Source organism: Squalius cephalus (genome assembly GCF_949319135.1).
Source record: "Squalius cephalus genome assembly, chromosome: 15".
NCBI lineage: Eukaryota > Metazoa > Chordata > Actinopteri > Cypriniformes > Leuciscidae > Squalius > Squalius cephalus.
The window spans coordinates 12423209-12446606 of record NC_137136.1 but is presented as its reverse complement, the minus strand read 5'-3'; the positions used below and the strand labels follow the sequence as shown (position 1 = coordinate 12446606).

At 35.6% G+C, this 23398-nt stretch overlaps 1 protein-coding gene across 6 annotated transcripts in view; it reads right to left on the bottom strand.

Moving 5' to 3' along the window:
- The window catches only part of snap91a (synaptosome associated protein 91a), a 48378-nt gene extending 28209 nt beyond the window's left edge, over positions 1–20169 (bottom strand). For 2 of the 6 annotated variants that reach the window (XM_079895191.1, XM_079895195.1), the window contains exon 1: positions 19274–20148. In XM_079895191.1, the coding sequence (XP_079751317.1) occupies positions 19274–19403 (130 nt within the window). In that variant the 5' untranslated portion in view covers positions 19404–20148. Of the gene's footprint in view, positions 1–19273 lie in introns of all 6 variants that reach the window. The other 4 variants (XM_079895192.1, XR_013823741.1, XM_079895193.1 and 1 more) reach the window with 4 other exon arrangements.
- Positions 20170–23398: the final 3229 nt, after the last annotated feature.

Sequence of the window (23398 nt, the reverse complement as noted above, 5' to 3'; positions counted from 1 at the left end):
CATCAGTTAGACAGACAAAAAACAGAGGCAGAGATGTAGACAAATGGATGGTTAGTTAAACAGATTGATAGACAGATTATGATATGTCCGTCTGTCAAACTATCTATCTGTCTAGAGTAGACAGACATAGTTAGACACATTGTTCAACAGAACAGATAGTTAGACAGACAGATAAGTAGATCTTTCTCTTCTCTCTGTCCCTCTCTTTCTCTTTCTATCACACACACACACACACACACACAGACACACACACACACACACACAGACACACACACACACACACACACACACACACACACACACACACACACACACACACACACACACACACACACACACACACACACACACACACACACACACACACACACACACACAAAGCAGCCTGCTCTACTCCTACAGACCACACATATACCATCCATCCTAAACCATGATCTATACATCACAACACACTTCCTGAAACCACAGTCTGGGCTTAAGTATTATTTTTACATACTGACAAGCACTATAACCATGTCTCAATAATTCCGATATCATTTTATATATGATTATAATCTAATTAAGACATGTTGGAACAATGACTTGCAGCCTCATCTCTCATCACATAGGAAACAATATTATATGGTGGAAATACACCAGGCTATGGGATTTTCCACCCTATAATATTATTATAGTCAAGGTGACTATTATTATGACTGAAAGAGGAAGCGTACACACACATTCATGTACACTACAAGATGACCACAGGTTATGTTACACAAGTTACATAACCACAATAATAGCCCTCCCTCTAAAAGGCTTAAAAGTCCTAGTTTGGCACCTTGAAGCATTTCACCACAGCCTTATGGGATGAAATTGGAGGTCAAAATCTCCTTGATATGTCATCTGAACTAAATTTTAAAAAATTGCTCTAGTTCTTTTTATCATGATATATTCTTTTTTTGCACTGTTCACCAGAATCCTGAAACAATATATATATTGTGGTTTCCACAAAAACATTAAGCAGCACAGCTGGTTTCAACTTTGAAATTATTTGAAAGCACCCAATCAGGATATTATAATGATTTCTGAAGAATCATGTGATACTGTATAGTAATGGCTGCTGAAAATTAAGCTTTGCCATCAAAGGAATAAATTATTTTATAAAATATAATAAAATAGAAAACAGTTGTTTAAAAAAATAAATAATGAAATATTACCGTTTTACTATACAGTGCTATGCATAAGTTTAGACACCCATGCTAAAGTTGACTAAAAAGAGGAATAAAAAATCATCTTTTGGAAATTTAGGCTAACTTAATGCCTTAATTAAAAAAATTAGGAAAAATCCAACCTTTAAGGACACCAATTTTCTTTGTGAATGAATAATGTATCGTAAATAAATAAATGTTCTTCCTTAAAATACAGGGTGCATAAGTTTGGACACCCCTATGTTAAATTCCCATAGAGGCAGGCAGATTTTTATTTTTAAAGGCCAGTTACTTCATGGATCCAGGATACTATGCATCCTGATAAAGTTCCCTTGGCCTTTGGAATTAAAATAGCCCCACATCATCACATAGCCTTCACCATACCTAGAGATTGGCATGGAGTACTTTCCATAAGATCATCTCTCAATGCAAATCAAACCAGCTATTAGGCTAACTGAAATAAAACCATGCCAATCTCTAGGTACCCTTACGAAAAAAAAGTATACTTCAAGTTCATTTTATGAAGTATACTTGAGTAATGTTCAAGTATATTTTTAAGTATACTTTATGTAGTAAGTATACTAATGTCAATATGTACTAGTAGTAAACTTGTAAGTGTACTATTTTAATACCGCTTGGGACTAAATTGGCCCACTTGAAGTATATAAAAGTATATGTTTAAGTGTACTATAAGTGTAACAGTAGTAAACTTTAAGTGCACAACTAGTTTATAATTACGTTTCTCATTTGTACTGCAAGTGAACTTATGAGTATACTAGTAGTTTACTATTTTAATACTTGTAGCAACTTTGAAGTATACTCTCAGTAAACTACTAGTTTAGTAGTTTTATACTACAAGTTTTATTTTAATGTACTCTCAGTAAACTACTAGTTTAGTAGTTTTATACTACAAGCTTTCTTTAAATGAACTTAACATCATGCTTATAGTTTACCATTTATATATTATTTTTACTCTTTTAGTGTACTCTCAGTAAACTACTAGTTTAGTAGTTTTATACTACAAGTTTACTGAGAGTACACTAAAAGAGTAAAAATAATATATAAATGGTAAACTATAAGCATGATGTTAAGTTCACTTAAAGAAAGCTTGTAGTATAAAACTACTAAACTAGTAGTTTACTGAGAGTACATTAAAAGAGTAAAAATAATATATAAATGGTAAACTATAAGCATGATGTTAAGTTCAATTAAAGAAAACTTGTAGTATAAAACTACTAAACTAGTAGTTTTCTTTAAGTGAACTTAGCATCATACTTATAGTTTACCATTTATATATTATTTTTACTCTTTTAGTGTACTCTCAGTAAACTACTAGTTTAGTAGTTTTATTCTACAAGTTTTTTTTAAGTGAACTTAACATTATACTTATAGTTTACTATTTATATACAATTTTTGCAGTTGCAGTAGGCCTACTACAGTATACTACTATGTTCAAATGTTATTTTTTTATACTTGAAAAATACCTTTAACTCTACTTTAATTTTAAAAACATTTGATTAGCTTCATGCATCCTTTTTTATAAACACTCGAATGTCAGTAAGTTTCATAAAGAAAGACAACATTTTGTTAAAATGTTGAGAAAATAGTTGAGAAAATCACATTTTTGTCAAAGACTACGCCTTGATCAGATCCAGAACGATGATCAAAACACAGGTGGAGTAGGTCGAGTCCAACACCCCCAAAGCTTCACAGTCGTTTTCTCTTCATGGGTTAGGCCTACGCTTCATTTCATTTGAAAACATTAAGCAGTTTTGATTTGCAAGCTGTTTAATGTTTGATGATCACATTATTTTACATTTGAGTGAGCAATCTTCTATCACATGGTTCAGCTTCTTCTTCTCCTGTGTTTTGATCCAGAGATTCTGTACTAGAAGATGTGTCATAGCGCCCCCTACCGGATAACAGTGAAAACATGGATAGCTGGAAATTTCAGTCAATGGTGGGGAAAAGTTTAATTAAAGTAAATATGTACACTACCAGTGAACTAGCCTACACAAAAATTCAGATACGCAGAATTAGAAACATATCTGTTTTATATCAACATTTTAATCAATATTTTCAAACAAAGTTGCATAAGACTGTATATGAAAAACAATGTAAAAAAAGTATATTTAATAGGCTACTCGATCAAAAGAGTTAACACAACTACAAGCCAAGTATTCTTTGAATAATTAAAATTTTAAGTATATCTCGATCAAAAGATTGAGTACAAGTATAGGCCAAATATACTTGGACTTTTCTCTCAGTATAAGTCAAGTACACTTAAGTGTAATTAAGTATATTTTTGAGAAGTATATAAAATGTAGACTGAAAGTATGCTTTCTTCTTTTTAGTTGAAAAGAAGTATACTAATAGAACACTTGAATAAACTTATTTTCCATGCTTATTTTATTTACTCTATAGGCTATTCCACCAGAAAGTTTGTTACTATATAAAGCTGAACATGTTAGTTTAAGACGGTATGTAATATTATGTTTTTAAAAAAAGTATTTAATAAGCTACTAAATCAAAATAGTAAACACAAGTACAAGCCAAGAATACTTAGAATACTTAATTATACTTTTAAGTATATCTCGATCAACAAGTATAGGCCAAATATACTTAGACGTTTCTGTCAGTATAAGTCAAGTATACTTAAGTGGAATTTGAAGTATATTTCTGAGAAGTACATAAAGTATATTTCTGAGAAGTATATAAAAAGTAGACTGAAAGTATACTTTCTTATTTTTAGTTTAAAAGAAGTATACTAATAGAACACTTGAATAAACTTCTTTTTCGTAAGGGTATGGTGAAGGCTATGTGATGATGTGCGGCTATTTTAATTCCAAAGGCCAAGGGAACTTTATCAGGATGCATAGTATCCTGGATCCATGAAGTAACTGGCCTTTAAAAATAAAAATCTGCCTGCCTCTATGGGAATTTAACATAGGGGTGTCCAAACTTATGCACCCTGTATTTTAAGGAAGAACATTTATTTATTTACGATACATTATTCATTCACAAAGAAAATTGGTGTCCTTAAAGGTTGGATTTTTCCTAATTTTTTTAATTAAGGCATTAAGTTCAGTTTCCAAAAGATGATTTTTTATTCCTCTTTTTAGTCAACTTTAGCATGGGTGTCTAAACTTATGCATAGCACTGTATTTTTGTTCAAATAAACCAGCATTGGTGGGTGTAAGAAACTTGCATTTTATAACATTTTAAAAATCTTCCCAAGGCCGCACTTTTGAACGATAGTGTATAAGGGATGTGTTCCATCACATCATTTTCTGTAGTGCTCAATGCCTCTGTTAGTATACAATAAACCAAATGGCTTCTTAAAGAGTTTGGTAATAAAGCAGGTTGGTTCAGTCTCATAAACTTTGTTAGACATAAAGTTTGTCTAGTCTGAGTTGCAGAATCGATGCATGAGGCAGAACATCTACTTATGTACCGGGCATTTTATGTACTTATTGAGGCACTCACAGGGGATTATGAAGCAAGGCTGTGCTTAAAACGAACTATAAACACATATAAAAGTTTTGAGTTTTGTGCAGTAGGATTTCAGAGGACACATATAAAAGTTTTGAGCTTTGTGCAGTAGGATTTCAGAGGACACAGTATCTCTGACTTAGCCTTCGCTTCCTAAATTATTTATGGAGAGTGATAAAAGGCTGTGAGTGGAGAATCAGTAGTGGAGTCGGATATGACACATCTCACTGTTCTCAATACACGGCAGGAATGCTTACACAAAATCCAGAATAACCAAACAAATAAACACCTTGCTAAGACAAAGCGCTGTACACAATACACAAATGGTATCAGAGCACAGCAGTCTACATATATATAGCAGGCTAGAAAAATATCCTGCAGCCTCATGGCCTCTGCTGTGCTCCCCAAATATCGACCACCAACTTGACCCGAAGGCCACTTTCCCTGTTCAATAACAGGACCAAATTACAGTATTGGTAGCAGATCCATGGGCCACACACACACTTTGGTTTTTCTATCATGGTGGGACTTTTCATTGACTTCTATTGTTTTTTATTTCTTTATTATTGAGCTAATGGTGTTTTCTATCCCCTACCCCTGAACCAGTGCTTCCTACGACATTTGTAACTGATGTCAAAGTCGAAGTCAATATTCAAAGTCTATCCTACTCAGGCTATAATTTTTGCTAAAATTATAACAAAAAGACAAGCTTGTTTTTGAACAACCTTTGAATAAAATCTCATTTATATTAAATTATTTATAAAATAATTATATTTATCTTAAGATTTTTTTTAATGCATAGTTCATTTTGAAAGAAAACAATTGTAAAAAAAATTATATATTTTCTTGATGCCATAAAAGATTCTTCGCAACTGCAACTCAGCCTTTACAGGAAACATGGAATAAATAAATAAATAAATACATTTGGCAATAAAAACATTGTATTGCTGAGAAGACGAAAGAAAAATATGACTTCAATGAAAAACAAAACTGTCAAGGTGCCTGTAAAGTTTCAGACTTTTTTTCACTGTTTTGTAAATTAGAGACGAATCCCTAGTTCACATTTTAATCAGCCAGATCAGCACTTAGGCTTAAAACATAAAATCCCAAATTCATAACAGTCTGGTCTGTGTTCGTAGTTCAACTTCACACCCTATGCACTGAACAGCTTCAGCTGCGCATAAAGTGACCATTAGCGGCAGAGAAAGCCATAGAACATGCACTTTAGACATTCAATTAACCTTCTGAGGTGCCATTACAAAAGCATTTTCACCCAGACTGTAAATGCCATTGTGGAGTAATTGCATCATGCATTTATGCACGTTGAGATTGCTTCTACAAACAAGGCACCGAAATTCCGTATCATGCCATGTGTTAAAATGCACCGAACGGTCCGTCTCTGAGACGGTAATTTCACTCCTCTAAAGAGATGAGTAGGAGGGGAGACAGACATGCTTAAACCGCCTGTTTCCCTGGCAACTGCAGCACTTAGTCTGGTGTCAGGAAACCAGGTCTCCTTTGTTGAATATTAAGACATGGCAACATTTAATTAAGCAATGTATGCTGCCATGGAGCGAGACAAGAGGCCAGTTAAAAACCAGTTAACACAGAGAGTCCTCCTAATAGAACAGCTAATGAGTGTACAAGAAAATCCACTTGATCTAACAGCATGAGTATACAGACAACTTCAAACAGCAGCTCTGATTTGGGTTGTGACTCAACACAATGTGACATTATGCGCAAAATACTCTTGAACTTAATGAAGACACTTTAGTTTGAAGGGCAGATCATTCAATGGGTGATTGACATTTAATCATAAAAAGATCATAAATAAGATATTAATATCATATACATTGTTTGGCAATAGAATTTTAAGAACCGTTCAGTAGGTTCATTAATTATCAAAATGTGTTATCTGTAAAATGTTTAATTTAAGGTTATTTTAAATAAAACTATTAATAGCAAGTAGAAATACAAGATTATAACATGAAAATGACCAAGATATTGATACAACACACACACACGTTTTATTTAAATAAGGACACGCTATTAAAATACACCTTAAACTTTTTTAATGCAAATTATATATATGTAAACTATAGCCTATATGATTGGCAAAAAGTTTAAGTCGTTTACATTAGATTTCATTTATGTGGAAATTTTCACTTCCCCCACTACAAAAGTAATAAAAAAATGTATTAAAATACTAATTGTTTTCGTTGTGTTTGACCCATGCAACCTTAAAAAATAAGCTTATGACACCAATTTCACAAATTTCGATTCCAATTTTGATACCACAGCAAAAACTACTAGCCTATCTAATATAGCTAAATCTCAAATATTATTAAAGACAATTAAACAGCCAGTTATAAAATAAGAACAAATAATAGCAATAGCAAAAATAAATACAATAGAGCAAAGATTCAAATGATATAAACAGTGATTTTCAGGAAGGTCTAACAGTAGTTTTCAGGTACAGAAATTGAATAAAGTAATTAAATGTAAAATAACCCTGCATAGTCTTCACTGTATATTAATCCTTATTAAAATTACAAAAGTTATTCAGTCAAGAACCATGAGTGATTTTTTTTTTCTTTGTCCTTTGTTGTTCGATTAACATTAAAGGGGTGGTTCAGGATTTTCGACATCGGACCTCATTTTCAAGTGAGCCTGGTTGTTATTCATCAGTGGAGACAGTTTTCAAAAAAATTCATCCAGTCCTTACTTTTGGATAGTTCGCCTATGCTAGGCTAGCGCGAGTAAACGGTGCACGTTAGCCTGCCATTAAAAACAGTTTTACCCACTCCACAGTACACCAAAAGCAAATAAATTATAACGCCAGACTATCGATGTAAATGTCTGTTGAGAGAATAATGTTAGAAATCAAACTACCCTTTCATCACATTGCATTAGTTATAATTTGTTCCCTGTATTTATAAGCAGTCTACAACAGCGACGGAGTTATATTTGGTTACCTAGGAAACCGAGAGAGCCGGTCCACATAACAATCACGCAAGTGTATTACCTGCCGCAGATAATTGAGATACAAGAGTACTTTGATTTCTAACATTATTCTCTCAATAGACATTTACATCGATAGTCTGGCGTTATAATTTATTTGCTTTTGGTGTACTGTGGAGTGGGTAAAACTGTTTTTAATGGCAGCCTAACGTGCACCGTTGACTCGCGCTAGCCTAGCATAGGCGAACTATCCAAAAGTAAGGACTGGATGAATTTTGTTGAAAACTGTCTCCCCTGATGAATAACAACCAGGCTCACTTGAAAATGAGGTCTGATGTCGAAAATCCTGAACCACCCCTTTAACAGCACAGAGTAGGTTTATTAGTCTGCTGTCACTTTAAGACCTAATGCAATATTCTCTTTCACATGCGTTTTATTTCTGAACTGTTTACGTTCATTTAAGACATAAACGACTGTTTACAAGGATAGTCGCCAAGACTGGCATTTTGACAATTTTGGGTGAATTTGTCCGTTCAAACACAAGAAGACGCAAAGAGAACTCAGTTCACTTCAGTTTTCGCACGCTGTCTGAGGGTGTGTTCACACTTGCCATGTTTGGTTCAATTAAAACGAACCCTAATGCGATTGCTCTGTTAGTGCGGTTCATTTGAATATGTGTGAACGCTGCCATCCGAACCCTGGTGTGCATCAAACAAGCGGACAAAGATCGCTGAAAGAATGGGTTTCGGTTCGTTTCCAAATTAACTCTGGTGCAGTTCGAATGAAATATAAATGCAACACAGACCAAAAACATGTTAACGACATGTCACAAGATGCGACCCCAAAAAGGACAGAATGCTCAAGCATTACTGTTTTTTTTCTCATCATAGTTGCAAAATTCGGTACAGGCAAAAACTGTCTCTCCTCACAGCAGATCTTCATTTGTGTGTGTGTGACGGAGGGATTCCTGACACTTTTTTGACTCCTTTACACATTTTATAAGCTCTTCACGAGTTCTCAGCTGGTCAAAATACCTATGTTGGCTACACACATACAACAAGTGCATTTAGCCCAGCACACAGCATAATTTGGATGCTCATTAAGCTCTGTCACGAAATATACGTAATAAAGCCGACCAATCAGGTGCCCTATGCCTTTAGATTTGGTATCTTTAGGTTCATTGTTAAAATGTGAACACTAAGCAGACCAGGACTAAATGTTTTTTGCTTTTGTTTTTTTTGGTCCAGACCAAACAAACCACACTAAAAGTGTGAACACACCCTGAGAAGTGGCCTTCAGAGCTCATGCCTCGGATGTGTGCGCACACAAACTTCTCACACAGCGTGCGAGTACCAAATAGAATTCTCTTTCGCGTCTTCTTGCGCTTGAATATTTAAACTAGCAAGGCTTAAAAACGTGTGTGAATAATAAACTTTCAGACGATGCAGCATTGGCCCAATGTCCGTCAACTGTCCCGAGTGTTGTTCACGCTGGCCCAGGGCCATCTTTATTGTTGAGCCCTGCACTCACTTGATTGTTCCCATGTGTATCTTTAGACAGTACTTTTAATTATGAACAAGAACTCACCAATCAATACCTGGTTACACTGAACGATGCTAGACACAGGGCAATGTAAAGATATAGGCTAACAATACACAAGAGCAAACCTGATAACAAGACAGCTGAACAGGAACCAATCATTCACAGCCCACAAAATTTCAAAATAAAAGACTTCATGAGAACACAATAAAGACTCAAAAACGGCATACTAATAATCAAGAAAATGAATATTCTAAGAATGAAATGCACAATCTGATACTACAAACAGTCACACTACAGCTCCTAGTATTGGAGTGCTACAATGTATAGTGATTGTGTAGTGTTACACAGCATGCTCTGACTGTGACTTGGTGAGTTCTGACCAGGTTTGAGTCCAGTTACTTGCAGAGAATGTAAAATTAAGTGAAACGGACTTGTAAGTGCCTTCTTTGTTAGTTATAGAACCCGAATTGTGAGTAATATTGCATTTGTGGATCATGTGAGTTACCATTGTTGAATTCTCTAGTGCCAGAAGCTATATTTTCTCTGTATTATTTTGTGATATCACAAAAACATATATTATTTGAGAGATTATTGGATGTCACAGGATGCTTTTGTAATATATATTATAAATTAAATATCATGTGACGGTTGTTTAGAGTCCCATTGTAAACCTGTACAATGATGTGGCCAGCTAGAAATGTCATGCTAATCTTAGCATGCTAAATTGCATTAGCATACTCTCTCCACTTTGCCTTTAATAACAAGTGATTATATCCTTATGTGCTAGCCTTTAAATAACATTAATGGTGTATTTATCTTGTTGATTTAGACCAGTTTTAATATTTTTGCATATATTTACCAACATTCCCCTTGTCTAAAGATCCTATGCAACTAGTTACTTGTTTTTACTGAAATAACAATTTCGCTAAGTCCATTCAACAGAGCTATGCAAACTGATGAGCATGTTAAAATGAATGACTGTTTTAAGGTAGAGTGTTTAAGTAACATGAGAGCTGAATGAGTGTGCTGAATATGTGTGTGTTTGAGAGCAAAAACAGCCATATTCCGCTGCACATGAATGGAGCATGAAAAGCTCTCTTTATTTATAGTCCTATCCCTGGAGCAAAAAAAAAAAAACTAAACTGAGAGATTGTCCATGTGCCCTCACTGGCAAGCAGCGTGGCGACATTGCATCCAAGAAGAAACCAGCGTAAACCAGCCTGTACAGGAGAATATCTTCCTTTCTGTAGTGCAGACGTGAGCTTATATCATGCTTATATATCATGCTAATATATCAACGATTAAAGCAATCGTTAGAAAACCAACCATTGAAGGCAATATTTTCACATTTTACAAATACTTAAGAAAATCACCCTTAACTTGAAGCATGATTCTCATTACAAGACAATTTGCTAATAATGTTGAAAAACAGTCTAATAACGAGCCTGCTCTTTAGCAACCATATAAAAATTCAGGCCAGTTATCAATAGTTTACTGTATGACAGATTTTGCTTAATGTGTTGAAGTGTGATTCAGTTAAAAGATTTTTTGCATTAAAATCAATCCAAATGGACCCTATTTATCATTCATAATGGATAAAATCAAGTCTTGCCCTACATTTTTATTTTCACTCTGAAATGCATAAAATAATCAATCTAAATAATGTCGGCATACTTATGCTACCAAAACGTATTTTTTTATCTTTTCTCCAAAAAGACTTAATCACACTAATCTGTGTTCAAAATGTCTCATCTTTTTGGAGAGAAGATTAATCAACATTTTAGGGAGCAACAACAGTGTGTCGACATAATTGATATATTTTAGTTTTGTCCACCTGTATTTATGGATGCACCAATATTATTAACAACCTGGCCAATACCGATAAGTCAATAATTATTTAAATTTTAAGGCCAATAATCAATAAATGCACAATATAAAAATATATTAATATTAATTTGTCTAAATAAACTAAAAAATAAAACACAAAAAAATCTATCATTTTAAATGCTACAAGTGAATTTAGGCAATAGGCATCCCAACATTATAATATGCAGTATGATAAATGGATATTTATTTTGAGGCTTGCTACAGATTGTTTAAAAGTGTTATTAAATTGTATTTTTTTTTTAAATATGATCTTTAAGGGAGTGAAAATGTAAAGGTTATCTAAATGTAAAAATAGAGGGAATGAGTATAAACAATTAAATGCAATATCGAACAATAAATGAAACAAATGGGGATGTATATATCATACATCCTTACCTGTATTATTTATTTTTGGATGTGTGTAACACTTACTTACTCTGAAAGGAGCCAGTGTACAGAAGCAAAATGGCTTGCAAACACATTTTATGTTGACTGAGCATCTCAAAATCAGATAAACATGAATGTGGTATTATAATCTCAGTGCTCTATTTGACCTCTCCAACTATTCTGCACAGTCCCTTGACCTATTCTGACCCCCTTCCCCTTTGGAAAAACCTAATCTCAATCTCCAGCATGACACGTAGAATCTCAATCTGTTTTGACTTCTCTAATGTGAGAATCAGTAGAATCCTGTGTGGCCTAATCTCTAATGGCAGACCTGGTCCAGACCCTTGCACCCTGCTCGGTCTCTTAAAGGCTCCTGGGGGCCCGGCGGACAGATTACACAGGAAACAAATCTCTTTTGCATTATTCATGGCACAGCGTTGTACTAACAGCACCCATTGATGCCATGTACACTACTGCCAGTGTGATTGTAGCCTAATTAACCAGGCGACAAATTTAGCACTTTCACCAATAAGCAAACAGCACTGCAAACATCTGCGCAATGAATGGACAGAAGAGCATCTCTCTCTCGCTACACTCGAATGCAAATATGTGCGTGTGCTTGTAAGAGCAGCATAAATGACTCACTTCAAAATTTTAAATTAGCACACACAATGACTAATGCACAGTGAATACTGCTTCAAGGACGCAGTGACCTCTAAGTCAGCTGTGTGTGGGGGGAAGGGTGCTGGAAAAATGAGAATTGACAGAATATAAGAATAGACGGAGGTGTTAGTTCAGTTTTTGAGGGGGTGTCCCTGTCCAAGGTGCTGAAAACACTCTGCCACTATGCTTTGCCGTGATTGGCCGAAAGCCGCATTTTGATACTGTGACATCACAGCAATGCTGATTTCTCTTGCTGAGTGACATCAGTGCCGCACAGCTTTCACTCTCTTACTTTCACACACTGCAGACAGAGTATCGCCAACACTGCACCATTTGATTTGTAGAAAAAGATAGAGAGAAAGAGCGAGCTAGAGAGAGGCAAACAAGAAGAGATAAAAAGAAAGAAAAAGAGAAGGATAGAGTGAGACTGATTCACAGAGACACACTTAAAAATGCATTTTAAGCCAGGGATGCATTATTTTCTCTGGAATAATGTGGCGATTTTGTAAGCTAATGTAAGTTTTACTTATTAAGCTGTAAGAGAAGCTCCTTAAATCAGCACTTTGGTTGAAATGACACCCTGGTGGCCTCAATAGACTCTTCATTTTTCTTGTGACACTCAGATGAATGATTTCCTCCTCAAGTCCCTCCCGTTTAGCCGCGAGTCAGTCATAATCTCCCTACGGCATTTAGACAAAATGTATCTTTATCATTATACTGCTGATGTTTGAAACTCGAGCGTGAGTTTGAGCTTGACACTCTGCCCAGTTTGTCTCACCCCACATGGACATTCTACCCTCAGTCACCAAATATAGCATCAACAAAGACTGCCGAACCAGATGCCTATGAATATGTTTCATTCCTTGATTGTTTGACTCGTCTAGTTCAACAGCACTGGGACTTTTCCCAGTTTGTGTTTGTCACCATTATTTTCAGTTTAGCTTTAATTTCATTTTCATTAACTTTTAATTAGTTTCTCTTCAGTTACCTGTTTCGTGTGTTCTAGTTTCCCGCCACTGATCTGTTTTCATGGGTATTCATTTAAGGAGTACACCTGTCTGTAATCAGTTCATTGTATCTGTGCATTTAAGTTCCTCTTTAGTTCACACTCATTGTCTGTTTTTTTTCCGTGTGTTTATGCTCGTACGCTGTCTCGCATTCGTGGATTAAATAACTTTGTTTGACTTTGTTTAAATAAAAACACTTCTAATTTAATCTTCTTCATCGTCTTTGGACTGAAACGTGACAGTATTACTGTGCCTTTGTGCGTTTTTGTCAGTCTGTCCATTTTTGGTGGTGATGGTTTAGTGACTCTGTAGGTTCCACCAGTATATGGTGTCAAGTGACTGTCTTTATGAGTAATTCATTGGAATAACTCATTCAACCAATTTGTTTAAATTCTGAATAATTTGGGAAAGAAACAAGTGGCTGTCTTTTTAGGTCGTTGAATCATTCACTCAATCGATTTGTTCACAAACATTGGCTGTGTCCAAACTTCTGTCCACACTAAAATCATTTATGAGGCAGCATAATATTTAATGATCTACAGCAAAATAGAGAGAGCTTTGGTGATATTAAGTAAATATTTAATAACTACAATTACATCAAAATTGGAAAAAGTTGGTCCAAAATGTACATTTAAACACAAACTGAGCACCTACCACAACTTTCAGAAGCCATATATTATATATATATATATTTTTAGCCCAACTGTCATGGAATGGAATGCACAGGATTCAGGGATATCAAAGCCAGCGAACGTCACATCTATGCTGCCTTAAAAAAATTGACCAGATAAACAATAGCTCAGAAGACAGGATAACACGAACATTGGATTCGTACGTGCCTTGTTCATAAGCAACATTTTTCAGCTTTTGGCCGCAGCCATTGATTCATTCAACTGAACTTTTTGCGAAATCTGCATGGGAAAATCGGTGTTGCCTACACCGTGTTATCCTCTTTTTAAAATTTGCACCCTGTTGACTTCAATGGGGAAAGTTTTAAACCTGCTTTTAGCCTCTTAACATCCTTGATGTGTCATTACAAGTGCACAGGTCATGTGAGTGATTCCTTCGGAGTGAACGCGGGTCAATCTGACTGCAGTAGATGTGAAAGATATGAATAAAAATGATGCCAGTGCACATACCTGTATTTACTTCCTGTTTTCGGTCGAAGTCCATAGTAATCGATTGTCGAGTTCACGCGCATGATCATAGGTACTAAACCAATGCGCGTGAACTCGACAATCGATTACTATGGACTTTGACCGAAAACAGGATATAAATACAGGTATGGCTAAATAAATATAATTTTTATTCATATCTTTCACATCTACTGCAGTCAGATTGACCCGCGTTCACTCCGAAGGAATCACTCACATGACCTGTGCACTTGTAATGACACATCAAGGATGTTAAGAGGCTAAAAGCAGGTTTAAAACTTGCCCCATTGAAGTCAACAGGGTGAAAATTTTAAAAAGAGGATAACAGGAATGTAGGCAACACCGATTTTTGTCGTTGTTCTCTGTATTGACAGCACTCCAAATGTACAAAAAAATGAGCTAAATGTTAAAATTGACCGGAGTTCTCCTTTAACTAACCAGATCATAGGCTAACCTTATATTACTGTAATTGCCTAGATTACAAAATAGTTTATTTGCCCTATGTTAAACCATTCCTTTTTTGTTTTCCATTTAAGCACATTAATCTATATAAATTTGCCACTTCTATAATTCAGTGACATCAAAAACCACACATCCCTTTACTCTATAAGCCTAATAAATGTGTCACAATCAACTGTTGGGTCATTATTTATAACTCCATGTGATGTTTTTCGGTAATAGGCAGTTTAAATGAGTGCATTGACTGAGTCACTGATTGTGTCTTTAATAATTTCTGAGCACGACTGCATGTTAATCTAATGCCACATCCACAATTATCCATTCAATTTAAAATAAATAAAATTTTAGAATGAATATAAGTATGTCTTCGCTGGAGGAAAATGCGCTGAATAACACAGACTAAAAGACGGGGAGGAGCTGAAACCCTGCCACCGTTTTCATGTGAAATTTAAAGGGGACTGAGGCGATTACGAATTTGTATACAGAGTACGGAGCTAATCACAAAATATTTAGGGGGGCTGGGTAGAAATTTAGGTCCACCTAAAAATGGCCGAGTGATGCCCCTGATTCCTCTTGAAATGACTGGATTTCGACAATGAAAATTCGTTGAACAACATTAATCAGTGGAACATCCATAGTTAATGCAATGAACTACACTTGTGGTTACTGCTAGCACACCTGTGTGAACTTGAGGGGAAATTGCTTGATGCATTCACTAAAATCAACTCGGGACCAGTTGGAAAGACGTACTTGCAAGGTAGTAGCCTAAGTTCTTGTCTGTAGAAGTGAGAAAAGCTCTAGCATATTTTTTTTGTTCACAGATGCGTTGTTTTTATATTCCATTATCTAATGCAGTGACACTTAAGATAATTTTAGTGTCACTTAAATGCTATTATTATGATTGGATGAGATCATTTTGAAGAATAATCAATATGCACACACCTGAGAACACACATCAGTTAAATTCTATATTAATACACCAAGTTGCTATATCAGGGCTCGAAATTACCTTTTTTACTTGGTAGCACTGGTGCTCCCAACTTCAAAAAGTTAGGAGCACCAGCAAAAATTTAGGAGCACCCACCAAAAATTAAGGAGCACCACAACTACAAATTATATATTAACAGGTTTTATTTCATCCTGTGGCCAAGATTTGAAATTTGGTCTTCTGGCTCTATATCATCTCACCCCGATGATATTGGCACATGATTTGTCATTTGACATAAATTTAGTGAAGGCAAGCTCTTCTTTGGCGATGGTGTATGCGGTGTTATATTCATAGACAGTATGGTTATATTTGACGTATCCTGCCGATTAAAAGCCTTAATAATCGAACCTGATGAACCTGATTGTTTGCCACACACCTGTCCCTGCATTTTTTGCTTGGCACTTGGCACTCTATTGCTATTAATATGCTGTATTAATCTTTGTTAATCTTAGTTAATAAAAATACAGCTGTTCATTGTTCATTAATGTTACTTCACAGTGCATTAACTATGTTAACAAATAAAAAAAAATATTTCAATAAGGCTATTAGTAGCCCAAATGTTGAAATTAACATTAACAATGGTTAACAAATTAACAAAGTGCAGTTTATTAATAGTACATGTTAACTGTGTTAACTAGAATTTAATAAGTGGAACATTATTGTAAAGTGTTACCGATTTGTTATACACCGATTCAGACGTCTCGTGAGTGTGTTGGATAGATCAGTTGTTTTAACCATTCATTAAAGTGAATCGGTTCAAATGAGTCATTAGTTCGCGAATCGGACGTGTCATTAGTGGACGTGTAGCATACGGCAAGCGTTGTGTGATTATCCCGGTAGTTTATTTTTTAGCACAATTCACACTCCACGGTAATGCTCCACGTGAAACTTCGGTCTTCTGCCCTTTTTCTATCGTGTCAAATGATTTTGATTAATATGCGCGAGGGAGAGAGAGCAAGACAGCGCTCGTGTTGTTTGAAGACGTGAGAGTGCGCACGCGCGGCCGGGACTTTCTCTCGTCAAGCGCAGCAGTCACTCACGCACCGATCAAATAAGGCTTTGGCGGCCGCCAAAAAAAAATCAATGCAGGAAAAACCCCGGGATTGGTTATATAACGTTGGATAGAATGACGGTCGGTCCGGCCATCGCGTATAAGCGCACATAAGGTACACACACTGTGAAGTAATTGGCAAACGTTTTTTAGAGAAATGAAAACAGGTCGCACCACAACCATTATTTGCACTCGCACAAATGCTCCCAAATATATTTTTAGGTCGCACAGATTAAATTTCAGGAGCATATGCGACCAAAATGGTCGCAATTTCGAGCCTTGTATTTGGGATCATGGCAACTGCTGCTTCTGGAATGCCAGTTCCAAACACAGGCCTGATACAATGAAGCCTATAGTATCCCTGAAATATGTTGGAGAAAAAAACATCTGTGCAGTTTTCGCAGTCACACGACATAAAATTGAGGCGATGTAATGTTTAAACATCCTAGTGGGGGGTTGGAAATGTCAGAAATGAGGTGAAACAAGAAGTGTCTTTATCAGACGTTTCCTCCGTCCTCAAAAAATTGAATGAAAAAGTAATCCACAGTACAAAAAAAACACCACTAATTTTATGAAATATGACATTTAAAGTGTATAAATCACTGATTTTTAAGTGACACTGTCCAACGGTGACACCATTGGTTAAAGTTACGTTGAGAAGCAGCATCTCCTCGCCTCCCCTGAGCGCACTGAGTTTTAAGAGACCCCCTAAAGCATGCGGTGGGTTTGGTAATGGGTAGTCACGTTGTCTGACTGAATAATTGTGTTAATGTGATAATTCATTAAAAAGTAAGTGAACAACTCACCCACTTAGATATCACCGCTTTGTCACAGCACATTCAAACTTGAAATGTGAACTAATGAGTCAGCACATTAAAGAGATTGCTGGCATGTCAGCTGAATGCTGAGTGCTGCATACAAAATAATACTGAATGGGTTAAAAACTATAAATAAACAGAATAAATATTCATCACAGTAAGATTACATGGATGGAAACCAAAGAAAGGTTTTTCAACCATGTGAATTTGTCCTGAGCCTTGCAGTTGAATTGCTTATCTCTGCTTTAATTGACGTGTTCTGATTACCCATGCTCCTCTGAGACAGATGTGGGAGTGTCGCAGTGCTTAGGACACCTGGCACAAACACAGACCTTTTGTGATGCTGATCAGGACTGTTTGAAAGCTATTGATTTAAGAACCATGATTCAGAGAGATTTATGTGCCATATTTCAATGAGACACTGTTTACATTTCAGCATGAGCCAATTGTAAAATCTTTTCAAATACTAGCTATATCTACTTTCGATATCACATGCAACGTTTGTTGAATTTTGCAGATTGTTTGTCTGTTTGTGTCCAATTTCTACCAATTACTTTTACAACTAGAGGTCAGAGTAAACAACATGCATATTTGTTAATCTGTTAATTTTTTCCTTACATGACACAATAAGACATTGAGTTTTAAACTTTCATAGAATATCAAAGGGGTTGAATGTCGGTATCAAATGCTCCACTTAATGTTCTTGGTGACATCCTCACCTTTGACCTACAGAGGCATGTATAATTCAGCAGAGGTGAATCTGAGAGGCAATGAAAGTGTACTGGAGCTGCCGAAACAATTCCCGGTCACATGCTACTCAACCTCATCTGGAGGTTGATTACTTTAGCCTTCGAGTGCACTTCCTATCATGCTACCAACACTTGAGTAATGTACAGTAACTTATAGACTCAAAGTTAGAAGGCAAAAGGTTCTAGAGCACATTATATATATATATATATATTGGTTACTCTATTGGCTACTGCTGAAAATCTATATTGTCCTACCTATATTGCACATGATAGATAGATAGATAGATAGATAGATAGATAGATAGATAGATAGATATTTAGTGATATGTAGCTATATGTAGGTTACATTTTATAGATATACTGTAATTGTACTGTCTAATAGGTTTGCATATCTATCTACATATCACTTAAAATGTCTATCATTTTCATATGTATGCATGTATGTATATATATAAAAACCTGTATATTAACGATAGATAGATAGATAGATAGATAGATAGATAGATAGATAGATAGATAGATAGATAGATAGATAGATAGATAGATAGATAGAATGAAAATACATTCCATTTCATACCAAATAAATGGCTTTCCAAACAAATGACTTGGGAAGTGTGAGATAAAAGTCTGTTTCCTTTCAGGCCATACAGTGGACGGAAGCCATGTTCTCTGTTCATTCTGGTGTCTCTCTGCTTAGTGACAGACACACTGTGAAATGAGGGCCCATTAGTCACAGAGCAATTTCACATCTCCATTCCACAATACTGACACCAAAACAGCACCACAGACCTTTCTAACCAATCCAGTGGTGTTTGATGACCTTTGAGGAATGATGATGGGCAAAGTGGGCAAACCATTATGTGTATAGTTGAACAGATGGTGTAGGTATATGTGATAGAGATAAACAAGGCAGAGAAAGGTGTAATCTTAACCTGAACCAACTTACATTCGAGATGTTTCTTTTTAGGTGCCATCACCTCGTGCGTGGTCGCTTTACACACCGCACGAGCCACCTCGGATCCCGTGAGGCTGTACTGCGCCGCGGCGATGCGGTCCGTCAAAGTCTGACCCGACATCTTTCTTCTCTCGCGGAATCAAACGCCCTTACTCCCGTATGAAGAGACGCGTCGAGTTGCTCCAAAGCGTCCAAAAGGATGAGGCCCTTTAAAATGGATTCGAGGCCAAAATTTGCGATATCAAAAAGATGTTATTGTTATCAAGATGAAATCTTTAGCATGGATGATGAGCTATGGACATACCTAAGGCAATACTAAAACATACAGAGCTAGACTCCGTGTTTACTAAAATATAAATTTCAGGTCAACGCCTGCGCTGTGTATTCCCCTCGTGGGGATGCGGGAGATGCGTAACGACTATTTCAACCGCAAATAGTTATTAAAAAGAGATAACGGTGAGCTTGGATGTTATAAAAGACAATTTATATAAAGTACTAAAGGATTGTCCTCGTTATTTCCACTCTGTATTGGAAGAGGATGTTAACGATGATGCTCGGCTCGAACAGTCGTCCTTCTCTCCTCCTCCAGATCAAGGATTAATCTTCCCGACAAACCCCGCTGGATGTGCAGTCACCCAAACCTTCAAACGGCTTGCGTTGTTCTCCTCATCTCTAAAAGACGCTCTCCCTACTTTTTATTCACCCTGAGGCTATGTCCAGTTTCGGACAATTGCTGAACAAGGAGGATGAAACGCAGCGATAACGGGAAGCCGCGGTCCCTGATGGACTCAATATTTATTTATTTTTCCTATCACTCCGCCCCCACGCATGAGTCAGGTCACACGTCATTAAAAACCCAGATGCGTTTACTATCTGCGCCCCATGTTAATGTGCTGTTTTATTGCTATGGTAACCGGAGATGGGGTTTTTGATTCCTCTTGGAGGATGGAATCTTTTTCAGTCAGTCAGTCAGTTCACCCTAAAGATCCGTTCAGTGGCTGTTATTCGTGATTAAAAATATTGCTGTTCAAGAATGTTCATTTTCTTCAAGTTTCTCAACTGCTTGATATGACCTTTATTAGGCAATAAACACAACAATGCCACAAAAATAAAATGAACCCTCTGGTACTGGTCGCGTGTCGGTCAAAAATGACCGGTTTTTTTTTTTCCAATTAAATTATTGTACTGAATTTTAGTTCGCTAATGTTTTTTATGTAATATTTTGTATTTTTGGGTACTTTTATGCTACTAAATTGTATTTATGCAGTAGTTAAAAGTTTAAAAAAGTAATCTTGAAAAAAGATATACAATTTTACATCCCAGCGGGCACCTTGATGTCAATTTGACGTCAAATTTTAGACAAAATTTGATCAAGATGCTGCAAAACATAATTTCAAAGTCAGATTATACATCAAGTCCTTCCAGTGGTTAATTGGTGAAAATATTAGGTTTATCCCATACTGAAATTGATTATTTAAGTATATGGGCCAACATGTTTGACATTGAGTTGACGTCAAATCAACGTCGTGTTATAGGCGTTCAGTTGACGTCATATTGACATCACATTGATATCAATGTAAATAGCACATTTTTTTCTTTACTGGGGCCTCAAAATGCATCCATTCGGCACATGTTTTGAATCATATGTTGTTTGATTTCTGCATGAAAGTGGACTTCTGTGGTTAAAAACATATAAACAACAACAACAAAAAACTATTTATAAATAAACATGTAGGCCTATGTAAATTACTGATAATGAAAGAAGTGAATAGTATTATATTTTACAAAAAATATACTGATTTGCTTAATAAAAAAAAAATGCAGCATTTTTGCTGTAACCCCACATAAAGTATGTGTATATCCTTATTTTTTATATATACTTTAAAATTAAAATACATTTGCTTGATAATGAATTTGTAATACCAAGTGTATTACAAGTTACAACTACATGTTCATTTATGGAAAATTTTAATTTTTCATTAAATTTAGTGAACAGGTTACATATTTTAAAATGATTTCGATTTTCTTGTCTTCAACTGATAGATGCAATGCTAGGGTTCTTAAAAAAATCATATTTTATTTTTCAGAAATTCTATTTTCTTTTTTATTATGAAAAATGTAGGGCATACAATGCCCATTCATATTCTCTATTCCTAATACCACCTGTAGATGGCGCCTTTTTCACATTCTCGGGTTTTTCTGTAGCTGAAGAATGGACTACAATTAATTAATTTATTTTTGTGTGCAATTTGATGCAAACCTAGTATGACATAATGTTATACATGTATACACGGGAAAAAAAAAGAAAAGAAAAAATATTTGGAGGATTTACGACTTTGATGACCGTTGAAATGCACGTCATCACGTCTTGCGTACAACACAGAGGCTAGTGGCAGTTCGCGCTGTGAAGTCGTCAAGTCGAAGCAGCTCGACAAGGTTGCCGCTTTTATCAGGTGAGTAATAAACATCTCATTAAATAAAACATAATTGAGTAACTTTGAAAACTTAGAAGATTGTGTTTTGATTAAATATTTGACGTTGTAGCGCTGTGAAGTCGTCAAGTTGAAGCAGCTCGACAAGGTTGCCGCTTTTATCAGGTGAGTAATAAACATCTCATTAAATAAAACATAATTGAGTAACTTTGAAAACTTAGAAGATTGTGTTTTGATTAAATATTTGACGTTGTAGCGCTGTGAAGTCGTCAAGTTGAAGCAGCTCGACAAGGTTGCCGCTTTTATCAGGTGAGTAATAAACATCTCATTAAATAAAACATAATTGAGTAACTTTGAAAACTTAGAAGATTGTGTTTTGATTAAATATTTGACGTTGTATTGAAATTTCCCGCCAGTTAATGTACGTTACTGTGAAGGATTCTGAGGTAATTTAACAGAGTTAACGTTAGATCCATTAAGCAGATAACTATTGTTTTTTTTAAATGTCGTTTTTGAAATGTCACGAGTAATGTTAGTTTTACAATTTTTGTTCGTACTAATAAAAATGCCCTAACATTTGAATCTCTTTCCCGATGCGATTCGACAAAACGCAACATAACCAATTATAATTCAAAATTGTGTCCACTAACGTTATGCGAAATTAACATGACGTACATCATTGTTATGTCTTTATCAGTGCAGTTGGATCGTTGAATCGTCGTATACTGTACACAACGAGTTCGCCAGTAACACATTGCGTTCAGAATAACGACTTGCACACGAATGACTCATTTGAACCGCTTAATTTAAGCTATTGAACTTTTCAGTCACTATAGGAATATAAGAGATCATTGAATCATTTAAAATGAACCACAGAGAATGCAAGATGTGAATGAGCTTTGATCATTTAGTAAGACTGGTTAATTCAGTTGGCCATTGTGGGCTGAAAAGTTAGTTGAAGATGATAAAAAGCTTTATTTGATAAAAAAAAAAAAAAAAAAAAAAAAAAAAAAATCCTGTTTGGTTGAATAAGTAATGTTTAATATAACTTATAACTTAATAATTGTCATTTTCATCTAATTTTATTAGAAATAATAATAAGTTGAAGTCATTTTGGTTAAGCCACTTAAAGGAGCTGTATGTAAGAAATGTATTTCAATTAATCATAAAATGGCCCTGATATGTCACTAGACATTTAAGAAATCATGCTCATTTCAAATACTTATATCATTGACAACAGTAGTATGGCCAGGATATTGTCATTAAAAAAGTGAAGTTGCAGCCCTCAACTCTGCCGTGCAAAGGCAAAAGACCGTAACTTCGTTTTTGGTCGAAAATGAGTTATTTATATTTTTGGCACATTCAAGACCTTCTTTATCATGTGGATAAGTATCTTGAATCAATTCCGGGTTTTTTTTTTCGAGAAAATAATGATTGTCTTAACAGTAACTTCCAAAAGCCCATGAGAAACCAAGGCAGAACACCGTAACATCAGCTAGGCTACCGCTCTTTGGCTTTGTTTTGGAAAGTTCAAATTGAGTTACGGTGCTCTGCCTTTGTTTTGCAGCGCGTCAATATGAAGTTACTGTGCCGGTGTTCAATCAAATAATGCTACCTACCAGATTGTACGGTTATCTGCCTTTATTTTAATGTCCATTAAAATTACGGTGTAGCCTGTGTACTT